This window comes from Limanda limanda, chromosome 3 (assembly GCF_963576545.1).
Source record: "Limanda limanda chromosome 3, fLimLim1.1, whole genome shotgun sequence".
NCBI classification, from domain to species: domain Eukaryota; kingdom Metazoa; phylum Chordata; class Actinopteri; order Pleuronectiformes; family Pleuronectidae; genus Limanda; species Limanda limanda.
Window position 1 is genome coordinate 24989811 of NC_083638.1, and position 26747 is coordinate 25016557.

General features: G+C 41.4%; 2 protein-coding genes and 1 long non-coding RNA gene across 3 annotated transcripts; 2 read left to right on the forward strand and 1 right to left on the reverse strand.

Annotated features, from left to right (window-relative positions):
• Positions 1-581: 581 nt before the first annotated feature.
• On the forward strand, positions 582-9804 carry gas2b (growth arrest-specific 2b). The gene is made up of 7 exons (XM_061068849.1): positions 582-750; positions 1868-1977; positions 2414-2555; positions 3709-3772; positions 3993-4623; positions 4714-4821; positions 9598-9804. The coding sequence occupies exons 1-7, from the start codon at positions 603-605 to the stop codon at positions 9802-9804; spliced, it is 1410 nt and encodes a 469-aa protein (XP_060924832.1). The 5' UTR covers positions 582-602.
• A 4898-nt stretch (positions 9805-14702) lies between these two features.
• tmem276b (transmembrane protein 276b) lies at positions 14703-26174 on the reverse strand. Its single transcript, XM_061068786.1, has 4 exons — positions 25763-26174; positions 22621-22734; positions 15188-15325; positions 14703-14950 (listed from the first exon to the last, which is right to left on the reverse strand). The coding sequence occupies exons 1-4, from the start codon at positions 26172-26174 to the stop codon at positions 14703-14705; spliced, it is 912 nt and encodes a 303-aa protein (XP_060924769.1).
• Positions 18414-20389, forward strand: LOC132998951 (uncharacterized). The gene is made up of 4 exons (XR_009678014.1): positions 18414-18584; positions 19355-19500; positions 19853-20011; positions 20158-20389. It is a non-coding gene; the product is annotated as an uncharacterized LOC132998951 (long non-coding RNA).
• Positions 26175-26747: the final 573 nt, after the last annotated feature.

Below are 26747 nucleotides of genomic sequence, written 5' to 3' on the forward strand. Positions count from 1 at the left end.
CGACCATACATTTCAACAGTTACTGTTTGTTCATACGGCCTGAGAGGAGATTTCCCCCTAATGCAATTTCAATGGAAAAAGTGTGGAACTAAATCCATGGTCCTCTTTTTGTGCAAAAAATCAGCAGCAAGTTAAGCATCTGAAAAGCATATAAAACATTTATTTTCTCTGTTCCCACTTGTATAAGATGTCACTATTTGTTATTATCTGTAGAGATCACCTCATGGTGTAAACAACATTAACATATGTTGTTATTTGTAATGTTAACAAGTGTAATGTGTAACGTAGCTCAGTTCTGGATTTGTAGATTTGTACTGATCTGTTTGTGACAGAAACAGCTGTACAATGAACCGTAGATGAGGAATTCACTTTTGTATTTGCAAATAGAATTAGTGAAATTGTTGATTGTTAGCCAGATAAACGCCTCCTTCAGATACTAATGAAAAATGTCAGAATCAAAGAGTATGATTGCTAAAAATAAATAACATATCGTTCCTTTTGTCCAGTAACGGCCAAAGAGCTGAAGCATGGACATTGACGAAGCGATGCTGGGCACCAGCCCTGAAAGTCCTCCGAGCCCAAGGCACCAGACCGGACTGGGTATGAACTGTCTTCTCAGTCCAAAGTACAAACACTCCGGACCGGGTCTCACCAGCCCTCAGGAGTTCAACCAGTGGCTTCCTTACCGCCACGATGCCAGTTTACTGCCCATGAAAGAAGACCTGGCCAACTGGTTCAACACCACAATGGGTGAGACAGGCGACCACTGGTTTACGTCTGTACAGCTGAAAACTGGGATCATTGTTTTTACAAAAAATAATAACAGCTACATTTCAAGGGAGAATGTTAATTAAAAATGTAATGTGACATCTTTGATATCAATAGTGTCGTTTGTGACAAAAACCCATAGATACACTGCAAGACTTATTGAGTTCAGAACTTGGTTTTTCTATTTCGAAAGATACTGGTGAAAAAGCTGCGTTCACATTACACACAGAGACACATTCCTATTATCCCAGATCCCTGAAGCACCCTCTCCATTAGAGGGAAACGTGATTCCAGGGAAAGGGATGTTTTCTTCCACTTTACAGCATTGTGAGGGAAAACATAAAAGGTGTGCACAGGCCACAACCTGTCGGGGGGTGTCTGGAGAGTGACTCAGGCACCACCAGGTTCTGAATGATGCATGAAAACTACAAAAAGGCTGGAAAAAAAGCTGGTGTCTGTCGAGTGTGGTTTGTTTGGAAACACAACAATTATTGGTTCTAGTTTGTGTTGGGAATTAAAGCCTCATCATCTGTTGCTCTTCAGGGTTCTTGTGGCTACGTTTTGAGTTTTATGAATCTATAAATACATAAATGTAGGTTGTATTACATTAATAAGCAGGAATGGGGCAACTGTTTACCTTCTCATGAACCAAGGTGTTTTATGACACTAGTTTTATTTCTGAACTGCAACCAGGTGGATAAATATGCTTATTGAGGTTTTTATTTTTAAGACTAGGCAGTGGTATAATAAGCAGCTCTTTTATAGTTTTACCTTAATATTTCTTAATTTCATATTACAAGGTTTCAGCAGGGTTAATAAAGTCTAAAGTTCAATAATCTGATTTCTAGACCATAAAAAGTCTTAAATATGCTAAAATATCATCATTAAATTAAAATTATTACGGTCTTTTAAAAAATCTTGCTGAAACCTGCAGAAAGCTGGTAGGTAATTCTAAATGAATCTTATCATTTGAAGGTCATGCAATCTGACAACTTTTTGGTGTTCAGACTCATTTTACTGCTAAGTGCTTCTTGGTATTTCTTGAGAAACAAATTTCTGTGTATGTTCATCCTGCATGTGTGTGTGTGTGTGTCCTCAGGTGTGGAGCTCACAGCAGACAGTCTGATGGAGAGGTTAGATAACGGTGTTCTCCTCTGTCAGATGGCACAGCTGCTCCAGGAGAAGATGATCCACGGCAACAGTGGCAAGGTGCTGCAACAACACAAAGATCATGCACACAATCACACAAACCTGAATACAGAGGAGACAAGGACAAAAACACAAAAGCACACTCTGCTGATGAAGATGCTGATTCAGTAGATTAATCAGTTTTTAAAAGGACCCGTTTCCGGCCCTGTATTCAAGAACGAGTGAGTTGCAGGATTGGTGCTTGATAGGAACTTTGCCTGTAAATCCCACAAAACCTGCTGAGACTTAAAGTGTAAAACCAGGTCAGGTCTGACGTTGTCAATGACAATATCTTCGAAAGTTGTCCGTACCTGTTAATCTTGTTTTGACATGATCCTACTTGAGATATAGAAAGAGACGTCTCCATCCCTGTGTTTGTTATTGAAACACTCCTGTAATAAACAACATTAATCCAGTAACACGTGTGTGTATGTATGTGTGATGAAAACGATTACAGCCCTTTGTTAGGAGAGTGATCCACTGGCGAGCTGATGCAACCTCTGGATCGTTTTTCGCCCGGGACAACACAGCCAACTTCCTTTACTGGTGTCGAAAGATTGGCGTTGATGAGGCTTACCTGTTTGAGTCAGAGGATTTGGGTGAGTTTAGACGGGAGATGGCTCTGAATAGACTTAAGGAGCGCTGACCTTTTTCCCTCCTTTTTGCCAGTGAAAGGCCTGAAAGAGAACAAAGCTATACAGCACTTGTTATGTTATAGATTAAAATAAAAATTTTAGATTTGAAGGAAGGAACCTCACTGAGGTAAAATAAGACCAACAAGTCAGAAGAGCTATTTGTCGACGTTGTGTTTGTATTTTAACTCACTGCATTCAATTTAAATAAGATATTTCAATTTTGTTTCAATCTTTTTATTTTTTATAATTTTTGTATTTGTTTTTATATAATGAACTCGAAAAACTGCTCAGAAACTAATTCAAATAAACCAGTTAAAATCAGCTATTTGATTCATGAGGAACATACCATATGGGATTATTTCTGTGATTTAAATCTCCTCAAATCACGTTTCACCTTCTGTCTGTATGAAGCTCCGTGTCCCTGAGGTGGAAACCTGCAGTCAACATGCTACCAACATGGTTCTGTGTCATTAAGCAGTCTCTTCTCTCTGCTCTTCTTACCTGGGCATGTCTACGCATGGCTGCAGATGCGTGAGAATGATAATGTGCAGGTTAATCCCCGGCAACAATGATTCCAGCCTGCAGGCACACTACTTCACCAGACTAATTGAATGACAGGGAGAGTAAACTTACTGTCCTTTGACAGGCGTCAGTCGACTGAAGCACTGATGCAAATGCACAAATGATATAGTTTTTATTTTCCTCTCTTTTCATGCTAGAAAAACACCATCGGCGATTCTGTCAGAAATCTTGTTGACTGAGAGCGTGCACCACATAATGTAGCCGTACATCATATTTTAAACATTTGTCTCCATGCTTTGTGTTTCCTTGGCCCAAATAGAGTTACGAAAAGAAAGCACCTTTTTTAAAATGTATAAATTCTGCACTGGAGGCTGTTTCCTGCCCTCATGCCCTCAGCTGCACATCCAGGGCCCACAGGAATTCCTCTTCAGCTTCAAAGATACAGATGCACAATAGAAAAACCTCCTGAAATGGGCTTTCAGTCCAGACGGCTGAAGTTTATCTCTGGAAACATCTTTCCTTTCAGATGAGTAAATTCTTATTTCTGCCCCTCCCCACCCCCTTTGTCTGTATTTCATGTATGTGCTGTGTGAAGTTCTCCACAAGCAGCCTCGCGAGGTGTGTCTGTGCCTGATGGAGCTGGGACGGATCGCAGCCAGGTAACTGGGAAATTGATACAACAATTCATTCACCCTGAGTAGAAAACTGCTGCATTTTATTGTGATAATGTGAAATATTCACCATGCGACAATCGTGACGCAATAGACATGCTCAAAAGTTGTAATAATGATAACTGCAAAGGTATGTGCTCTATTGGTAGGAAATCACTGCTCTTTGATTTATGGCTGGTTTATCCTGTGTTTCTGTGAAACCTCTCAGGTACGGAGTGGAGCCTCCAGGCCTGGTGAAGTTGGAGAGGGAGATAGAGAGGGAGGAGAGGGAGGAGAGGGGCTGCTTATCTCCATCGTCCCCTCTGCCATTCTTCTTTTTTCCCACTACATTATTGTATTCACCATCCCAGTCATCCCTGCCCTCGGCCCCCTCTCCTCCTCCTCCTCCTCCTCCTCCTCCTCCTCCTCCTCCTCCTCCTCCTCCTCCTCCTCCTCCTCCTCCTCCTCCTCCACCTGTGCCACTCACTCCAACTACGACCTGTTTGTTCGAGCCACTCGCCGCATCCCTCGCCTCTGATCTTCCATCAACAAACCCAGTGCCTACGTGTTCATCCCCCTCTCCGCCCTGCACCTCAGCCTCTCACCCTTGTACAACCACAGCCTCAACACAAACACCTTTGTTCTCTTCATCCCGCTCCACTAACGCACCTGCTTCGACGCCGCTGTCAGCGCCCTCGCCAGGACAAACCCTTGTACCCACCGCCAAAGCTCCAGTAAACAACGACCCGCCAACAGTGACGCCCCCAATCAGCTCCCCACCTGCAGCCCCGACTCCTCGGTCCTCTGGCAAATCCACGTGCAGGAGGAGCGCAGGCACCAACAACATATTGGATGATATTGTGTGTAATTTATTATTTGAGCTCACATGTGTTCAAGGTGTTTTATGTATGTCTACTTGATTTTCCCTCTCTCTGGATTCTGTGTTCCAGGTGAGGAACATTATTGAGAATCCGCCCTGCAGCTGTCCGACCAGGTTCCTGGTGGAGAAGCAACCTAAAGGCTGCTACCGCATTGGAGAAAAAATTCTGTATATACGCGTAAGTATGATCACACAGATCCTGGCTTACATCAGAACCACTCTATCATGCTTGTTTCTGATCAAACCATCTTATAGTAAGGTTTAAGAACTTACAGAAATGTGGTGTTATCGGTTAAAAAAATAACTTGTGCTTCCAAATCCAGATTTCAAGCATGAAACAGATCCTGTTTGCTTTATTGACCCTTACCATTAATCCCAATCCATCCCTACCCTCAGCCAATTGTTGCCAAAACCTTCAGAAACCACAAGTGAACATGAACTCTCGCTCAAAGTTCTTCACTTTGTTCACCCAACATTCTCCCTGACATAGTTGTAGTTCTAACATTTTTCACATCAAAACAAATAGTTGTATAAATGTCAAGGAGACAAGGTTGGTTCACGTCCACCCAAAGAGAATAGAATATATAAAAATATATTGACAAATGTGTAAAACTAAACACATTAATTTCATAGTCTGTAATTATGACTTCACACCTTGACTTGAAAATTCTGAACCACATCAAGTTGCTCATCCAATGAAGACGACTCGTTGACTCTCCAACACATATTAAGATGTGAGGTCCTCAGGTGATTCATTATCAGCTGAGTCAGCAACAAGTGCATGTGTCAGAGCGACTGATGTGAGATCATTTGGAGTGGAGGCGCCTTTCAGCTTCAGCGAGTCGTGCTCCACCTGTATGTGTCTGTACAAAGGCTCGAGGAATGGCCTTCTGGGAGGCTGGGTTGCTTGGCAACCGATGGTCAGGATAAGACCGGGCTGACAATAACGCTCGACACACGAACCTTCAGCAAAGAGTTCAAACCTGAAGGAAATACAAACACGTCTCCTTCAGGGGGATTTTGCAGAGATATGGCCGCGGTGTGCAGCTCAAATGGCGGCCCACTCGGGAGTTCAATTGTGAGGGGGGTTTGAAATATAAGAAGGTTTTACTTTACTGTCGGAAAACAACCATCCATCCATTCAAAGAAAAAAATAATAGCTTCAGTGTGTTTTATATTTAAGTCCAGAGGAGCATATGCGGTAAATTAAAAATAAGAATATTGGGACACATTAACACATTAATTCAAGCTGAAATCTGATTTCACGTTGTATATCTCTTTCATTAAACACAGAGGTATTTGTCAGAGCATTGGCGACTATCTGGTCTCCTCTCTGAAACCCATTGAATGCGTTGTTAATCCCATTGACCCCAACGCTCTCTAAACTGGTGATCAATGCTGTCGGTGTCAGCAGTTACATCCACGTTTCGACTTGCTGACAGACAAGATATTCCGACTGCCCATTTAGCAAAGAACGCACCACGTTCGAGTCGCAGTCAGAACATCTGTTTCTCCGCAGCAGACCTGTCAATAACACGCAGGCACGTGTCTGAGCACCACATCAAAGGATACCTGGCAATGAAGACGCCATAACCGAGGCGTGTCATTAGTTTATGCTGAAGTCAGCAGAAAGCGTTTACGTTTACGTTAAAGAAAACAAAAACGGAGAGGAAAGAGAAAAATATCATTTTTATGTTTGCATTTCAACCGTTGACCTTTTGTTCCCTGCAGAGCTTTACAAATACATCATCTCAACAAAACCCTGTCCATCCGTCAGTTTACTGGCATAATTACTGGTTCACTCTCGACTTGCATCGCTCGCTTCCCTTTCCTCCAAACCTCCGACAAGCAAACACACCTCAGCTGTGTGAATAAAGCGCCGCAGCCCATCAAGCCCGACTCCATCCATTACCTTGGAGCTCACAGCTGCCTGCATGTGTGTGTGCAGGGAAACATGCCATGAACTTCAATTACCATCCACCACCACAGCCCCGGTGCCGCTCCTGGGAGAGTGTGCCATTCAATGTGTACAGACCTTTTTAAAGAGCAGATACTATTGATTACTGAGACAAAGTCACTAGCGAGGGGTTTAATCAGACAGCTTGTTAATGAGCGGCTGAGCATGACCGCCCCCCCAACCCCCCCTCCCATCACATGTAAACTTTCCCCCCCACCTCTCTATTCCCTATGGAGACTATTCAATCATGCCAGCCCCGGAGTGCTCCGCCATTCTTTGGTGTTAAAATAGAGGAAGGCTTTTTCTTTCTTCTCTGCACCCAATTAGGCTCTCCTTCAGCTTTGTATCAGGGACACTGTCTGACTCTGACTGTGGAGTGAAGAGACATGCAAACACCTCGTAATAGCATGCATCATTCTGTTCAGCACGCCATCCACCTACAAACGTAACAAACTAAATTCAAAAAATGTTTTAAAGAGTTATAATTTAGCAGAAATCTGCAAAACGAGGACGAGGTCATTATATTCTCTCACATTCATTCTGCACTTTTGGTATAAAACCTTTTCACCATCCTTCCCTCTCAAGTGTCCTTGAGCGCTGACTCCATAGAAGCTGAAGGGTCTTTGCTGATCGACCTCTGACCTTGCAGCACAGAAGGAAGTGATAAATGCTTTTGCAATTAGCATCGCAAAAATTATTGAAGCAAAATGCCAATTATAAATCGAAGAAAACAAGCAAAATCCTCTGTGAAATATTTGTGAATAATCTAAGAGGCGACATGTACATTAGCAACTCGGTACTTAGGTATGGCAGTTGCTTGACATTAGCATGCTAGGACAAAGCTTATTTAGTATTTAGTTGTAAGCTAAAATGTTCACATCCTCATTTCGTCGTGGAACCATTGATATTTGTACGAAATTCCATGGCAACCATTACAGCAGTTGTCGAACTTTATCACCAAAAGCTCTCAAATCTCGTTGGCTTTTTCGAGTGTATGTTTTGTTTTTTTCATTTTTGGCATCTATTGCGTGTTGGAAACGTCATGGACACGCCCACTCGCTTGCGGGGAATGTTCCAGACATTTTCCCGCTATATTCTCACGTGGGCTCATTCGGACATTTCCTGCTCTGACAGGAAGTGCTGTTGAAAATGTTCCCGAGCAATTCACTCGGACATTTGCATTTTCACATACAGCTCCTACATTGAAGATCTCAGGAATATGTGCCCGACTGAAAGCAGCTTAAACCTCATTTTCTGGGGACTATGAGTGTATGAACAACATTTTACAATCCCAAATATTGTACTTACATTTACCAAAATAAATAAAATAGGTCTCAAGAGGATTTCCAATCTGTAACGCTGCCTTTATTTGATGAGGAAAATAATTAGAACAAATAGCTAAAGGTCCAGATACTGCAGGTTGGACCCCAGTTTGATCAACGTGAGGGGGGGGGGGTGTACTGAAACAATCACAGCCTCAACACACAGTAAAAGCTTCTCGGTTTGTCTCTTTACTGTAAATCCACAAAGGACTGACTGTGCTCGAAACATCAGAAGCGGCGTATGTGGCTAAAGCCTGCCTCCTACTGGCGAGCATCGAAACGACTCCTCCTCCCTGACAACACTCATGCATCTTTCAGCAGGCGAGGAAAGAGGGAATCAATGGAGCTGCCATCCAGGACACAGGGGAATCCAGACGGTGGTTTATGGGCCGCAGACGTAGCACACTTTGTACGCAGAGCCTGGCGGGGGGAGGAGGGGGAGGGGGGGAGTTTGTAGAGACAGAAATAAAGGAGTCTGTCTGAGGAAGAGGAAGAGCGAGGACCAGGTTACGACAAATGAGACGTGTGAAGCATAATGACCAACAAGTGATACAAAACCAAGTTACATTTAAAAAAAATAAAACCTAACTGGAAGACATGCAGAATAAAGCTTCATATCTAATCGTAACTGGTCAATGATTCCTGCTTGCATTGATATGATTTGATTTCTTATTACTCAACTGGAGATGACAACCAGCCAGAGAGACGCCCCCCCCCCCCCCCCCCTCCCCAGGTGTGACAGCAGAGGGGTTTATTCAGGGTGTCAGACTTGACCTCTGTCAACCTCAACATTTTAATCTGCAGGACGACAGCTGAGACGCAGCACGTCTGGAGTTTCCTCCGAAGGTGCCCCTGCTCACAATGATTTTTTTTTTTTTCACCTCCCCTCATAAGGAAGGGCAGATCTACTTGTATTATCACATCCTTAATGGCTCTGTAATGAAGGGTTTATTGGTGATAAGGCAGGAGGGGGGTGGGCTGCTGACAGGACAACGGATGGCTTGCAGAGACCTCCTGGGAATGTTAATGTCTCCTGGGAGTTGAGGGGTCTGAGCTGAACTCATCTCAATTTCTCCTTTCATTTCCCCCCCCCCTCCAGGCTTGATAGTGTGGCAGCGGTTGCCATGGCAGCAGTTGGTTTTCAGCTGTAAGGACGGCTGTCTGAGGAGGATGTGTTGATTCAGATAAAACTGACATCTCTGAGGCTACTATTAAAAGACAGGCGTTCTGTGCTGGAGTCCTTTTTAATTTGAAATAGTGATTGTTGTGCAGGTTTGCGTTGCAGACCTATGTGGGCGTGCGCCTGTGTGCGTCACTGCGTGTGGCGTGTGCGTGTGCATATGTGGATTAATCCTGCGTGTGTGCTCAGCTGGTTCCATGACGTGTTGTTTCAATTGGTTTAATGAGATTTTGACAAAGCAATCTGAGAGATCACCTCATAGCCACCGGATGCAGGAGAAGCCTGTGAATAGTACATTGATGTGTGTGTGTGTGTGTGTGTGTGTGTGTGTGTGTGTGTGTGTGTGTGTGTGTGTGTGTGTGTGATTACTGTCTTCCCATGTAATTCAGAATTCATAAACTTCCTGGCATTAACCCTGCCAGAAAATGTACGCATACTTCATTACCCAGCAATCCCTGTCTCGACTCACTGTACTCTCTGGTGTCTCCCTTGCAGATGCTGAATGAGCGTCATGTGATGGTGCGTGTAGGCGGCGGCTGGGAGACCTTTCTAAGTTACCTGCAGAAACACGACCCCTGCAGAGGAGGACCGGCCGGCAGGTCTGAGGTCAGGGCCTGTCGGTACAAGGCCAAGTCGCCCAGTTTGAACATCTCACCTGACAGCTACATGGTGGTCGGCGCACATTACCGCAGCAAGAAGTAGACTCTGGATGTGTGGCGGTGAAAACCGGATCAGGCCAAACTGTACAAGGTCAATTATTTTAATACAAAGTTCAGATCTGTTCAGCTTTAAATTCAAAAAGAAACTCCAACTTTTTCCTTCTTGAAGGTGGTAGATATGACCATATACTGATAATCATAACAATTTGGCAGTGAAGCTAGTACAAACTCAATAATCAATGAATTATCTCACTCACCTTTCTAAAGTAAAAGGCCAAACATCTGGTTCCAGTTTCTCCACTGTGAAAGATCGCTGCTTTTCTTTGTCACATATGATCACGAGCTGAAAATCTTTGGGTTTTGGAATAAATCCTAAAACAACTTGAACACGTCTGTGAGAAATTTGAACAGGAAATGTTCACTATCTTTTGACATTTTACAGAACAATGCAATACTGAGGAAATAATTATCAATATCGTCAATAGCAAAAATAACCTGCAGCAACTCCTGTATCATCACTTAAAAACCATTGTCAATGGTTTTGTGCAGTACCCTATGCAAATCAATGTAGTATAGCATTTTGTACAGTGACTTGTGTTTTTGTAGTGTAGAAAGAACCTATTTCTCTGTGTATGATGGTGCTAGAGTTTGAATCTGAGCAGTCAGCAAAAAAACAATGCATACTGACTTTTCATGTATTTTGTATTTTTTTGTATTTTATAGTTAGTTTAAACTTTGAAATAAAAGATAAAATAAATTTGTTATTTCAATTATTTTTGCCACCTAAACTGTCACATTTATTTTTATAACGTTAGTTTTCAGTCTGTAACAATTGTGTGTTTGTGTCCAATACTGGCTTGTGAGAAAGTGCGCGTGCAAACACACACACGCGCACTCACACAAACAAACAAAGACACGCACACACAATGCCCCTGTGTAGCAGTGAGTTCATCACCTCAGCCTGAAAAGACAAAAGCACCGAGCATCACGTCCTCCCTCTAGATGGCACCATGTCCTCAGTGACAGAGCCAGGCCTGGTCTCCAGTGCTGTGAGGACGTCCATCCTCAGCTGAACTGAATCTTCTATTTCTGCATGAGCTCCAAAGACCACAACATTCCCAGTAACAGTAACAGACACATGCTGGTGTCTCATTCAGTCACGTGAAAAGAGGATTTACATGCAAAACACTGAAAGTCACAACACATTAGTAATTACATATTTTATTTCAGTAAAATAAATTGATTGAAAAATGGACACAAGTTTTAAATATATTGAAAGAAACTAGCGGTAATGAGATCATGCAAGACTGTAATGTCTTTTTAGTTCCCACGTAACATCTGCAGTGGATTGAACCAGTATAAATGACTTGTAGAAAATAATAGCTGTGCTACTGAAACAAAGTACCACACCAAACGGTGGCGTTTTCACAGAGCATCTCTCTCCACACACACTACATTTCCAGAGTCCTCATGAAACACAGGAAGTTGTGACTTGAGAGGGATTTTACAACATTTTCAGATTCGTCGCCACATGGCGCCGACCTCATTCGTTCTTTACATTGTTTTTAACGTGTGCTGCTGTTGAAGCTGAATCCAATCTATGGCAAAATCGTACATTTTTTAAATACAGACCAGATGTGCTTGAAATCTTACAATTTCAGATATGGGGTGGGGGGGGTAAATATGTGCTTAAAATTGTTTTTGCTCTGAATACTTTTTAGGACTTCCTGCTCATGTGCAGTGGTGGCACATCAATACTGGAAAAGTCAGATTTACACACTCACCCACACACTCGCACACACTCGCACACACGTACGCACACAAAGAAAACTTGTAAGATTTGTGTGCAGTTGTGCTTCAGTCCTAACGACACATTATACTTGCACCACATACTTATACATTACAATTTACTGCTCACAGTAACGTAACTGTGAATCAGTTTGTGAACTTAAAAGTTTATAAAAACAAAACACCAAACAGCGTTGCATTCTGTGAGTCGCTGGATGTCAGAAAGTACACCGACTCTGTTTGTCGGTGTAATAACCATAGATATAAATATTATTTATATTTATGGCATGTCCTTGTTTCTGGCATAAATATTTTCACAATAAGAGCCTGAAATATGTTCACAATAAGAGCCTGCACCCACTGACCCTAAACACACAACATGGTTTAAACCCAAACACTTGGTAAAAGACACAACAGGGTGCTTACTACATGCTCTGATCATCTTTTGCTCCCATGTGCGGCCTCGGGAACATACTGGATAATATGGAACTCCGCCTGCTCAGACGTCAGGTTCATGGACGTTTGTGAGACCCAGCCAAGTGCAAAGATTCAACAAGACACTGGAGATACAGTTTTCAATCATGCCTCAGTTAATGCTCTTGACTTCAGGGTAGTGGTGGCCTCACGAGGAGGTTCATGGTGACGGTGAGAGGACTGCACATCACACACAGTGTCGTCAATACACATTATAACACCTTCTTTTTTTCTAAAAATGTAGATTGACGGAGCTGAATATCTCATCGCTCATCTCCACTAAGTGATAAATGGGGAAATAATCTGATTTGTATCGTGAAGCGTCGCCAGGACAAATTGTTTTTCTGTTTCCACTCCTATCGACTCCACTCTGTTTTCAGACCCTGGCCCATCTCATACTTCACACCATGATGTGTATACTTTTGTGCACAAACCTGATGACACGATTGAAAGATGTGTAACAGTTCATCTGTTAATAAGAAATTTCATATAGTTTCAAATCAAGACATTGTTTTTTTCCAAATTATTTTTGAATATGCAGCGGACGTCCACTCAAAACATGTATCTTGTATATAATTAATTTTCGATAATAACGGCACTTAACAAAACTCACATTTGACTATGGATACCTCTGATTTCTATGTATATTTAATTTAATCATTTTCCTCACGTGAACGCGTCACAACTAAAAGCCCTAAATGATTATGTGGTGTGTGCTTGAATGACACGTCTCTGCAGTCAAGAGCCTTTCTAAATCACTATTTGTGCTTTTTTTTTTCAAACAGCAGATTTGGATGCATTGTCAATCCAACAATTGAATTCCAAAAGTTATAGAAAAATGTAACAACCTCATATCACATACTACAGAATATACTGTGTATTCTACCACTTTGGAAGTTAGAACACAATCAATATGTATTTTACTGATCAAGAGACACAAGATGTTTCCACAGATCAATCAAACTAGATGGGTCTTCTATTTTTGTTTTTGTTTCACAGTATGTACACATTGTGCCTTGTATTGTGTTTTCTAAATTGTTTGTGCTTTTTCTTTAATGCGTTTTCAATCAAATTATTGAATCATAAAAGAACAGAAGACTGAAGTATCAGCAGATGATTCAGTTCACTGTCACATTATTGTGCTCTGATATTGTGATTTGTTTGCTTGTCCTGATACATGTTTGTAAATGACAGGCTGATGGTAAATAAATGTCACGATTCGTGCCGTTCCAGGCTTCACTGATTGTGCCGTCTCCCCCACACGTAAACAAAACCAAACGATTGTTATTCCATGAATCATCTCCCATATTCAGCTTGTTTCAGATTTCAGTCAGGATATCATCACGCTTCTTACCCCTGTGCCAAGTGACTGTATTTCTGGATTCAGTGAAGATGGGAAACGTGAATCCAGTTTGTGCTTTTGTTTTTGAGGGGATCACTTAGGTTGCCTATTTTTCTCATGTTAAAATCCAGAATATGACACAAAGCTGCTGACCGATATTAAGGGTAAACAATGGAGTCATGAAACACGTCCTCCACAGTCCGGTTTTGATTCAGCTGTCGGCAAACAACTGTGTCTCTCAGAGCGGCAACAGCACAGCGGCTTCAAGTCACAGCTCAGCAGTTTACTGAGGCTTCATGCTCTGTTCTACTCCTCACTTCTCATAAAATACCTTCACACTGAATATATCATGGATTCATTATTCTATCCTGTCACTCTCAATCGTCCCCATACGTCCAGGCGTCCTCACCTCTACACAAACAGAAAACATTTCTTATTCAAAATCTACTTTACACAAAGAATGATCTGGATCTACGTAGAGATGCATTTGTACATATAGATTCTTTAAAAAAGCGTCAAATTATTTTTCTTTTCGATGCAAATTTACTTCCGTGTTTATCGAGACCGACCTCGCTGCTCGATCCGTCCTGTTCTCTGCCGACGCTGCAGGCGTTCTACCCCCGGGGCTCACGTTTGATATTCGTTAAGTGTGATACACTACAGATAAGCGATGGGCAGTCCACACCTGATTCTTTTTTTTTTTTTTCATAATGAACAACAACACAGCACACGTCACTCGACTGAAAGAGGAATGCTTACAGGATGCCTGATATTTGTGGGTTTGTTCCTTTTGGATGATTTCTCTCGTGATTCACCCGGAGTAACTGAGCATATGTGGACAAGCTGGTGTGTGTGTGCCTGTGTGAGTGTTTGTGTGTGCGTGTGTGTGTGTGTGTGTGTGTGTGTGTGTGTGTGTGTGTTAGTGTGGGAGTGTATGTGGCTATATGCATTTAAGAGAGCACCATTTTAAGACAAATTCAAAACAGTCACCTTTAGATCACCAGAGAGTCAGCAGGTCAAAAATCTGAACCAAAAAGTGTCTTATTTGTGCTGTGAGAGCCGTGTCTCAGTCATATGTTACGTCGGTGCTGCTCTTCCGGTTCCTGGAGGTCCCTCACGTGTTTCGGGGATTAGGTGCGTGAAGTTTGTCATTACTTTGCTCCTTCTGTCACAACTCAGGCACACACTGAAAACACTGAAGGGGGGGATGGCGATGTTGAGGGGCGGTGTAAGATGGTGATCAGACAAAAACTGTTTCAGAGTTGTACATCAAAGTTGGTAGGGTGTGGGGTGTTCTGTGTTCGGTGGGCCATTGGCCTCACAACGCCTCAGTCCCGTCACACGGTGCCATTCTCCTGCCTTGGCTTGTGGGGCGTTGTGCGGGTGGGCGTGCTCAGGGACGGGGCCAGGGTGCAGAGGAAGCCGGCCAGCAATGTGAGCCCGAGCCCCCCCCAGGCACAAAACATGGACCAGCCATAGCCATGGCTAATGTCCTCAGGGAGGCCATACATGTAGCGGGGGTAGCGGGACAACTCGAAGTTGATTCCTGCTACACATGTGCACAAGGAGATGATGCAGCATGTTCCTGTGTGAAGAGAAGAGACAAGCGGTGATTGTAAATGGTTCCAGTTTCGATTGGTAAACTCTTACATGTGCATCCCACTGCAGGAGAGGAGTCATGTTACTGCTCAACATTGATCGACTATCTCATGCAAACCCAAAGATGCTCTCAGCTGTCGCCACATCAACACTGAAATTGAATGTAATTGGATTTTGTCTGCGTGCTTGTGTGTGGATGTGAACATATGTGCTTTCACAGTACCTCCCATGAGAAAGAGTAGCCCAGCTACATATTGCATGAGGTCATGCTGCTGGCAGCATCCCAGCACTCCAATGACCCAGCCAAAAAGAATGATGGACACAGCCATGCCCACGAAGCCGGCCGTCATCCTTCGTAGATCTGAAAGCAGAGAGGAAAACCTCACAGTGAACTTTAGCGTAAATGAGCATGTGACACGTTAATCTAATGGACAACAAAAGTATCAGTGGTTAAGGAAGCAGAGACGAAAATAGACCTTTTTCATTGAAGACATTTAGAAATGTCACAGCAGGAACAGCCCAGAATAAATGGTGGCTGATTATTTAGCTGCTTCAGTTTTAGGCTACTCGTGCTGTGCATGTTGTATTGTACTGGTACATTCTAATGTCTTACTGGGACATTTCTTCCTAGGTAATAAACAATACCAATGATTATCACAATTTAATTTTCATCAATAACAATTTAAGACAAATCCAGTAAATATAATGCTTATATATTCTGAAAGCAGAGTGAGAAGGTATAACACATAACTTCAGATTTGTAAAATGTGTTGCGTTTTATCAAGTGTCAAATAATAATGTGACTGGCTTTACAAGAGATCACATAAAAGATCTATGAAAAATATTGTCTTTGTTTTTCCTCAGTCAGTGAACATAGGAGATAACTGTCCTGTGTGGGAAAGCAGGAGACGCAGCATCTTTCACCCTACCCTAGTCTATCACATAAAGGTTTCTGAGTAAGCTTGAAAATTAATTTATTTTGACTTCACTATGTAAGATGTGATATAAAAATCAACTAGCAATAAGGAATATATCAAGAAGTAATTGACAACCTAAGAATCTGTCAACATCATTAATAAGCTACAAGGATCAAACTGTAATATATGATAATTATTCATTTTTCTTGCTGTGACCAAGTGGAATTGTGCTTAATTATCATTGAAACAATATTTGGCTAATGATGCTGATTTATTATACTGTTTTAATGATGATGGTTTTTCCTGATTATTCTGGTCTTTGATTACCATTTAACTGTGCATTCATTACACTAGTAGCATAGTGTAGTGATATAACATGTTAGCAGTAATGATAGACATTTTAAGATTGGACAATTTATAGAATAAGAATAAGAATGTGGTGTTTTAGTACAGCGAGTTCAAAGCCACATCCTAGTAGAATCACAACGCTGTATTTCAAACAGCAGAAAATCCCAGACACATCTGCACTGAACATAAAAGGAAACCCCCAGAAGCAGTCAAATAAAAGCTCCCATACATCAAACTGAAAATCGTTACTGAAGCAATCCAAGGTCAAACACATCAAGTCAGACACACAGGCCTGTCCAAGTGTCTGAGTGAGAGATTTAAAAGATGACACCGATCAGTCCTTCCTAATGTCTTCACATAAGACAAAAGCCAATAGCTCCCTAATAGAGATGACCTGATAAACTCTGGTCATGGGTCTCGACACGGAGGAGAGATGCTTATAATATCAATGATACTGCACGTTAAGGAGTGAAGGGCAGCTGTGCCTTCACCATGATGAGGACAATCTTTCAAACAATTCAGAACATGGCAGGTGAGCGGTGTAAGGAGGTTGACGTAAGGGTCAGCGTTTGACTGTTTTATAGATGATGTGAATGAATGATCACAGCACAGAGAAATAATGAATCTATTTTAGCAAAACCGAGACAAAAATCTATCTCTATTACACCAAGACTAATGTTTATACATGGTGTTTTTAAACAAGGGTAAACCTGCTCAAAAAGGTGATTGAGTCTTTTCCCATTGCCAGTATACAAGTTTGCCTTTCTGTTTTCTTTCCTCCCAGTGAGTCACGTTGGACGTCACAAACTTGCCAGAAGCGGTAAACACAACACACAACAGAAGAAAGCACCATGGAGACCAGCGCCAGTAATACAGTGGTTATACACCTTTATATATTTGACTTCATTCTGTCATTCAAACTCAGTGGCGCCTGATTGATTTTAGATTGCTACTTAAACGGAGAGGGATGAACTCTGTTTGTTCTCAATATATAAGAAACAATAAGTACATGAGCGTTTGTAACGTTGCACTGGAAAGGTGCAGCAGCACTGTTTCGACTGGCAAATTAAAGAAGTAGAAGATGAAACAAACACATTCACCAGAACCTCATGTTTCCATCACAGCTGATAAAAACCTGAATCTACTGCAGAGTCTTTTGATCTCTGAATTCCATTCTATTCCCATTGCAGACAACAGCCAGATGTTAATATGTGTTAGCGGGTTCCCTGAGCCCTAAAGTGTTTTATTTTATTTTTTTAAATCTCTAAAATAATGTGACCTACAAGAAACATATTCAATGAAAATAAGATGGGAACCGGAGTCGTGCCTTGAGGTACACCACATTTCACAAATACTTCTACACTGTAAAAAGCCCAACTTCAAAATCATTGGTCTAACTTATTTTTAAAAGTTGAGTGAGCAAATTTTTTTTTTAAATGTTGAGCAAACCCAAAGTTTCAAGTTTACAAATAAGTAGTGCAGTCAACTGAACATTTTAAGTTGAGGAAACTTCAAATATTGCTTAGCCAGCTCCGGGATGCAAATATAAGTTCAGATTGAATGATATGAATGCATTTATATATGGAATATATCTACTTAGATATGTATATATAAACACACACACACAAACAAACATATATACATATGTGAACATATATATGTATGTCTTGTATTATTATTATACACATTTACACACACATATAAAATATATATATATATAGCATGTTCAGATTTCTTTTTACCCCTTACTTTGTATTCACCTTCTGTCGTCTTGGAGTTTTAATTTTACCACTTTTACCAACCACATTATTAAATGTCCCCCTCTGCCCATCCACTGCAGCCACACAAGCAGTGATAAAGATAAAAAGAGAGAGTGGGGCTACGTATTCTCCACACAGGCTTGAGTGGAGAATACGTAATTTACCCTCGACAGCCGACATTTAACAGAGCAAATCAGCGGAGAACTTCCTCAACATGGATGGCATTAAATTAATAATTGAAGTGGAGAAGTGCAGTGAAAAAAAAGATTATTGATGGGACAATGTTGGTTAATGTTGGAGCAAGCGCTGCACGGCGCTTCAGCGTGGCTTCCGCGTCCTGAAAGCGACGTCATGACGTAGTCAGCGTCACTGCGCACTCGTGTTTTGAGACGCCAGCCCAGCGCTCTCAGGTAGAGTGGGCTTGTCTGGACATGTTGGGGTGTAGTTGATCAGATGCACGTCCTTCTATCGCAAGTTCCGCCGCCTGATATCGCCCGACGGCAAGTTTTGTCGACTGATGTCCTCCGACCGCATGTCCTCCGACCGCATGTCCTACGGCTGCGTGTCCTCCTCACTTTCTTCCAGCACTAACTAGGTAAGACTCCCGCCGCTATTTTACTGGTTATTCTGCGACCCGTTGTCTTTCGAATGCAATGATTCACAACGTTTACAAAACTACATGTGTAAGCTATCCATAAAATCTACCTGTTAGCTACCCGTGAAAGCCACGTGTTTGCTTACTTTAAGTTATCTGTAGACCAACCCCACCCAAACCACCGTGCTACGTTTATAAACTACCAACGTGTTAAGTTGAGTTATCAATAAAATAATGGTAAATTTTGATCTTCTCCTTGTGTATACTGGGGTATGTGTCGTCTGTTGGTGTCTTTTCTGTTTGAATCTTAGCATAACGGTGAATTTAACAATTAAGCTTTCATACAGAGCTCGTTCACGTGTTATTTATTTCAAAATAACTACTTCTTATTTCATACATTTCCCACAAATATGGGGAAATGTAACTCAAATAGCCCTACATAGTTCTGTGTTTAATTTATTTCAAAGTACACCTACACTTGCCTCTGTATTTTTCTTCTCTTCATAAGAGTTTGGTGTTTTCCTTTGTAACAGGTAAAAATAGCTATAAAAGTCAACAGTTCTTTATTGTTCTATAATTTCATAAATGCAACTTTATAAGCTTTCTTATCAAATATGTTTCTCAGCTCCAGACAAATTTTATTTGGGCGAAGAGTGGGCAAAATGGTTCTTTTGATGTAAAGGTTGCCTACCTCTGCCTCAGCCAAATTGAGTTTGTTCATTTGGGTGGTGTTAAACTCATAAACTAAATGTGTTTTCCTTGTTTCACAGGATTTGGATGCAGTGTAAGGAGTGCAAGTTCTCGCACCCTAATCAGGATATTCTCCTCAAGCATTACCGACTTTGCCACTACCGGGGACGCTTCTGGCCACTGCCGTGCCTGTACACTGACTGCTGCTGCACTTTCAAAACAAGCGGTGGGTTAAAATGCCACCTTTCAAGAGTACACACAAAGTCCAGAAAAACTGAAGTAGAAGTCACCTTTTTTTGTCAATTGTGTGACTTTAAAGACATCTGTGCCCCAAAGAAATACATAGCCCATCTAAGGACTCATTTGAGGCAGCATGTGACTGTTTATTGTTTACTTTTTACTGTTGGTAAGATTTTTTTTTTTATATAATGTGTAATGTCCTAAATGCTCTACCAATTCCACCATTCTGCTCAGCTTCCGGATGTAGCAAACTTTTTTAGTTTATAACTGTACAATGTGGGCACCTTCTGTAATTGGAGTCTGTATTAACACTAATACTGTTATTTCTCCTCTCTTAGATATATGCTGAGTTTTTTTGAATCACTCAAGTGGATCTAAAGAAGACATTCTTCACATCTTTGGATGCACACGCCTCAAACCTGATAAAGCTTTACAGAACACGTAGCGGGACACTAGGAAAGGACTTAAAGGCCCTCCTTGACAACCTTGATGAACAGGTAATGCAAGTAGGAGATAAATTAAGGTTTTCTGAGAGTGCATTTTCACATTGCAAACAGACATTAACATAAATTGTGAATAGGTGTGGTGTGATTTTATTTTCAGGCCATGGTATATTTTTTTTAACTTTATTTGTGTCTTTCAGACAACCAATGTGCTTGCACAAAGGAAGGCCACAGCTCTCCGAGGTCTACCTCTCTATTTGAGGGAGAATCCAGGCAACGTCCTGAAGACATGTCTGGTAAGAATACTTCGGTTTATACCATTGAAGTTTTTTTCTTCCATTTTTTTAATAGCTGGGCCAATATAAATATACAAGGGGCCAGTACATCTCTGATTAGGGAGCAAACGCATTCATTTGATAGGAATATGCAATAAAACCACTTATTTATATTCCCTTTAATGTAATAGAAGTAGTTATCCCTAATTAAGGCTGAAATCTTTAACAATAAAAGTAAAAACACATTATCAAGAGGTAATCTATGAGGGTTGACCTAAAAAAAACCTTAAATCAGTAAATTTTGCTGCAAGTTTTAGTGTTTGGATTGTGGCCGATTTTATATGCACTGTCAGGGTGAGATATTGTCCATCCTTTTTGGATTGTTAACACTTATGGAATCAAAGGATTATCCCACACCTTTTAAACTGCACACCAGCTGAATTTTAAGAGCACCTTTAGAAAAAAAATGCCAGATTTCGCACAAATTATCCCTTCACATGGATTAATTGATGACATCTGGGTGGTCAAAATTTATCTGGTGGCCTTACAAATTGTATTTTTTAATGCATCTTAAATTTGTCGTTAGGAAATTTCTTCATATTTTGAACAGTGGTCACTTGCACTCAAAGTTTAACTCATAAAGGTGCATGTCACTTTACTCATGGGCAGGGGTATATAATTTATTTATAAATGTGGTGATGAAAAATTTAAGTAATGTCTGTTTGTTTTCTCTATGATACAGACTCAGAGGAAACGTCCGTTGCAGGTGTTCAACTTGGCATAGTCACCATTGTTGAAGATGATGTTGGGAGAGCTCACTCAATGCCCAGAACAATCAACATTGCCCTTGTCATCGAGGAAAAGGTTGTTGTGGAGGACATCTCTGACATCAGTACAGCCATTGTCCTTCTCTTTGGATGCATCTACAACATCAACCTGGACTACCCCAAAGGGTTGAGGTACACTTTTGAGGCCCTTCAAAAGATTTTTATGAACCTTGGCACAGAGTGTTCTGCCCGTGTTCAGGCTCTGAAAAACAACTTGTTAAAGTAGCCCGATACCATGACACATAGACATGTGTTCAATGCACATATTTGCACACATTGACATGTCACTTTATTCCTCAAAATATGTTTTTAAGTTCAGTAGTAGCTACACAAATCCCATGTTCCCATTTGAAGTTAGTGTTTACTAACTGCTGGATTTGTTTGTCTCTGAAACTAAACACGTTTGTGTCTTGTTACACGTTTTTATGGATGCACTTTCTATAGACATGTCACTTTATTCCTCAAAATATGTTTTCAAGTTCAGTAGTAGCTACACAAGTTTGTGTAGTGTTGCTACGAATCCCATGTTCCCATTGGAAGTTAGTGTTTACTAAGTGCTGGAATTGGTTATCTCTGCAACTGAACACGTTTGTGTCTTGTTACATGTTTTTTATGGATGCACTTTCTTCACTGCTGGGTTTGGCCAGTGGTTTCCTCAAGTATCTGACTAACACATGTTTTGTGATTCATAGTGTCAATCATACTGTTTTCTATATTATAGCTAAAGTATTGAGAGCTGGTTCTGCACTTTGTTATGTGTTTACATATTCTATCTTTGAAAATAATTGTATAATGTTACCAAGTTCACTTAAGCATCCCAGCTGCTGCAATTTCAATGTTGCCTTTTTTGTAGTTATTGGATGTATATAATGTTAACCCCTGTGTTCTTAATAAACAGATTCTTTATAGAATTTTGCTGTTATTATTGAATTTCCACAACAGTATGAATAGAGTAAACTTGAGTTAGCTCAACTGATGGGCAGCAAAGTTGAGTTAACTAAGCATTTCAAGTTTAAGTTTAAGTTCTCTCGACTGAAACTATCCAGTTCTGTTGATGTATGTTTTCAAATCATTAGCATGCATATAATCTAGTATTCCTAACTTGTAGATTTGAGTAGCTCTGAATGGAGATGTTAAGTTAGTCTAACAGAACATCACCATTCAGAGCTACTCTATATAACATTTTGAGTGAACTTAATTATTTAAGTTGACACAACTCACAAGCCCTTAAGTTAGGTCAACTCAAAAAAGCGTTGCAGCTGGTTGCTTTACTTTTTTAAGTTGAGTCAACTTTTCTTTTTTTACAGTGTAAACCCCTCATTTCATAGTAAGAATTTCTGGTTGGGACTTAAAGTGAAACGTTGACAATTATCAGATGATAGATTTTGGCTTTTCTTTCCTCACACCTATTTTCATTGCTAAAATAGTCTGTTCATTCAATACAATAGAAGTAGAAAGCAGAAGAATGAATGTGTATGAACAAAAGATGCGAAGAAGGAATAAACAGTAATTATTAAGTTTAACAAACTGGATGAAGATAGACGGACACTTTCAGACTTACGGAGTGCGTGCCACTCATCCTGTCGTATGGTCTTTGTGATGTTGATAGGTAGATTTCGTGGTAGGATGGACGAAGAGTAGTGATACTTGACTGATGTACATCTTTGAATTATTCCTGGAAAAGAAAGAAAAAAGTGATGGAGACAATTATAACTGGAGCAAAAATATTAATACAAGCAGAGAGATAATCAAGTAAAAATCTAATTATGAACCTTCTACCCACACGTGGGATTATAATAAAATATACACACATTTATTATACACCATCGCTGAGCTTTAATAACGGAGATGGCCTTATTAACATCATGTTCTCCACCACTCTTACATTGTTATTAAAGAGGGATTAGGAAACAATATGGATTATTCCACAAGGAGGACATGTACAGAACCTGAATTGTTCTCATTTAAAGTCACTCTCTATATATGTATGTGGTTGTCAGAGCAGTATTTAAAACTGTATACATTCAGATTTAAAACGTTTAGTATATCATATATCTCTATGCTCCATATAGGAAGAATGCACCATCATACATGGTAGGACTTAAATTTGATATTAACATTTTGCATCTCATGTTAAGGAAATGTTAACTTCATAACAATTGATACTGGCAACATGACAACATTTTAAACCCAAAGAATTAATGTGGGATTATTTTCTAAATAGAGCAGCTGGAAGTTTGGCATTTAAATTTGACAGACGCATGAAATGATTAATTCATTGACAATCAGAATAGCTGCCATTTAACTTTCTCTTAATCAACTCATCTATTAATATGCTTATGATTGCAGATTTATCAGGTATCAATTATATCTGATTTTTGAGAGGATTAGAGCTCATCATAATAATGATAAATGAATAATAATGATTATACTGTTCATATTATCCTCATCATTCATATGGACACAGAAAAGTGTCTGTCCAACGCCACAGGATCTGTTAAATGCAGAAGCTGCTTTTTTTTTCTGGCATCAGTGCTGTCACGACACTTTGATGATCAACACAGTAACCGTGACTACACAAACAACACACACCTCTACACTTGGCCACCAGCAGAGTTCACCACTTCAAGTACTTGAAAAATTAATTTCCTATAAATCCTGATCCTCGATGAGACGCACAAAACATTTCTGCAGCTTTGATCTTTGAGTCTGTCTGAGCCTGAACACAGGATTCTAAACTCCATCACTTGAGAGCTGTGTGTTGTTTGCCTACAAGTCAGATTATAAAGAAGGAACTTTTTGAACATTTGATCTCACAATGTCTTTTAACCATAGGCTGGAAATAAAGATGGACATCCAGTTTCCACTTCCTCCCACTATCCAGCAATGAAGCCAAAACCTACTGGATACAAACGCTGCCATCTTGCTCATTTGGAGCCAAAGACTGTGAATGGTCCCGTCGATACATGAGCTTGACCAATCACAAGTCAGTCTCAGCTGTCAATCATAATGTTTCAGTCCATTATTGTAGCATCAAATATCAATTAACATACATCTCACCATGAAGTTGAACAGTTGAACAAACATCATTGTGATGATAACTACCGTAACTGACGGAAACCATCTTTGACTTTTTAGTTTGGTTCATGTCCCATCAATGGACATGGAGGAGGCGGGATCTATCCCCTACACTGCAGGTTTGCCTTGAATTAAGTATAGTAGTCTTTATTTACAGTCTATGGTTTAAACTTGGTTCCTAACTGGTGAGTATCGTCATGTCAGAGCGAACATGACTAAATTATTTGTGTTATTTATTAATGACCTACGGTGCAGGAGTTACAATTAATAGGCACCTTTAATAGAAGTTAAATAGATTGTATAAGCAGAATCTAATCTGAGCAGTGAAGGAGTGGGTGGGAGGACAGATGATCATAAACAGACGTACAATTAATATCCATTATAACAGCTCTACGACAAATACAATTAACCTACCTCTCGTGAGGCTCGTGATAATAATTCCTTTCCAACACAATGTGTGAGACAAAGGCAGATGTGTACTTAGTTCCAGTAAAACCTTATTATTAAAACAGGAGTGAATCGACACCTTCCTGAGACAATCTCAACAAGCTTCGTGAAGGAAGCAAGAGCTGGAGTCATTTGAGGCCATGAGGCACAGTCAGCTACGATGATGGCACTTATACGTCATCTGTACATTGTTGCTATAGGAGTGAAAGCCTGGTTTTATAACACCAGGTGCTCAGACTTTGCCTATTACAATAAATAAATACCTCCACCAAGGAGGTCATGTTTTCGTCTGCGTTTGTATTTGTTTGTCTGTCAGGTTTACACAAAAGCTGCAGGACGGATTACCACGAAACTAAGTGGAAGGATGTGGTGTGGGTCAGGAAAGCACCCATTAACATTTGGGACAGATCCATGATATTGTGATGTGAGATGGGGGCATTTTGGGGGCTTTTCCCCTGATTTCTCTGAGAAGAATTCATAGACTTGGATGAAAAACAATCAGACGCGTTCAAGGCAATGATATTTAAGTGTGTGCAAATTGGTCGAATTTAGGATCTAGTGAATTTACATGTGGTTTCACAAGGGGACTGTCCCGGTCTATCATTTTAGTTTATTATTATTTCTACATAGATAAAGTGGTGCAGGCCCAGACACACAATATAGCCTATATAGCTGACAGATCATATTTTAAATAATGTGCCATTAAATATACGTATGAAGCCTCTGACAGCTCCAATCACAACAACAGTCATTCTCCTCTTTGTGTCTGGGACTTGTTGTGGAGCAGGTACGAGTGAGGCCTGAGATTCGGCTTCTTGTTGTCGTGCATTGTGTTGTCAGTGTTACATCCTGCTTTGCACTGAGCTCAAATCCCCCTGTGTGGTGTTCAATCTTCTGCAGATGCAAAAAAAAAGAAAAAAAGAAGATGGAGCTAAACCAAACCGGCCATTATCTCATGCAGCCAGAGAGGGACTCAGCAGCATGGAGAGCGAAAACACACACACATACATGACATGAATTTCAGAAGAAATCCTCCAAATCCTAACATGAATATTGAAAGCACACAGGCACACGGTGATGTGAGGGGGGGGCCTGGGCCTGTGGATGCTCCTGTGTCTGTAGCTGTGAGCTCATCGCAGAGCATCACGGCCTGCAGGCTCCACACTGCCCCTGTTTACCTTTGTATATAAGGTCCTCGATCTCCAGGTCGAATCCCTCCCGGTGACACTTCCTCCACAGCCCGGAGATGGTGGAGTTGAATTGCCGGCTGCAGTGGGACTCCATGGCGGAGGCTGCGGCCACAAAGTGCCGCTTCGCCCGGGTGATGACCGGCCCGGAGGCAGCAGCAGCAGCAGCATCTGGGCCTCTCCTCTCCGGGCTCTTTGGAGGCATCTGGAGCGGCAGGTTCCCGTTGGAGATGTAGATGTAGCCCGGGTCGTTGCGCTTGTTCGCGTAGTTCTTGCACCTCTCCCGGTGCCTGCGCGCGTCCGTCTCGTACCAGTAGTCGGTGCAGATCGCCATGGCGAGCAGCCCCAGCGCGCAGAACGCCAAGAAGAGCCCCGTGCTGGTGAGTATTTTCATAGCGGCCATCTTCCCCCCCCCGCTCGATGGAGAGCCCAGAACAGAGAAGCTTCCTCCTCCTCCGCGGCCGTGGCGGCGCTGGTCCCCGCTCACAGCCTCGCTCAGGCCCGCGGTGCAGGGAGCATGATGCTGCGGGGCCACGGTCGTCCGGACGGGATGCTGCGGTCGATTGTTGTGGTGCCCGGTGGATGCAATGTTGTTTCCACCATCTGTTATGGTACAGGAGGAGGAGGAGGAGGAGGAGGAGAGGGAGGAGGAGGAGAGGGGATGGATGGATGGAGACCAGCGCTGTGAGGAGGAGTCAGTGATGTAGCTGTAGCGCTCTCTCTCCTCCGGGATGCTGCGGGATGGGGGAGCGCACAGGACCAGGAGGGGAGTGGTCATGTGAGACGCTTGGATGGTCACCTTTACGGTTTTGGTAAACATGTAGAAACACAGGTGCAGTGTTGTCATTGTTTTCAAAAATCTTTGAAAACAATGATCAATCATTTTTCTCCCTAGAAACAACCAGGGAGTTCCTGAACAGCAGCAAGACAAAGTGAGGGTTTTGATTTATGAGTTGCAGTGTTTACTTTTACTGTG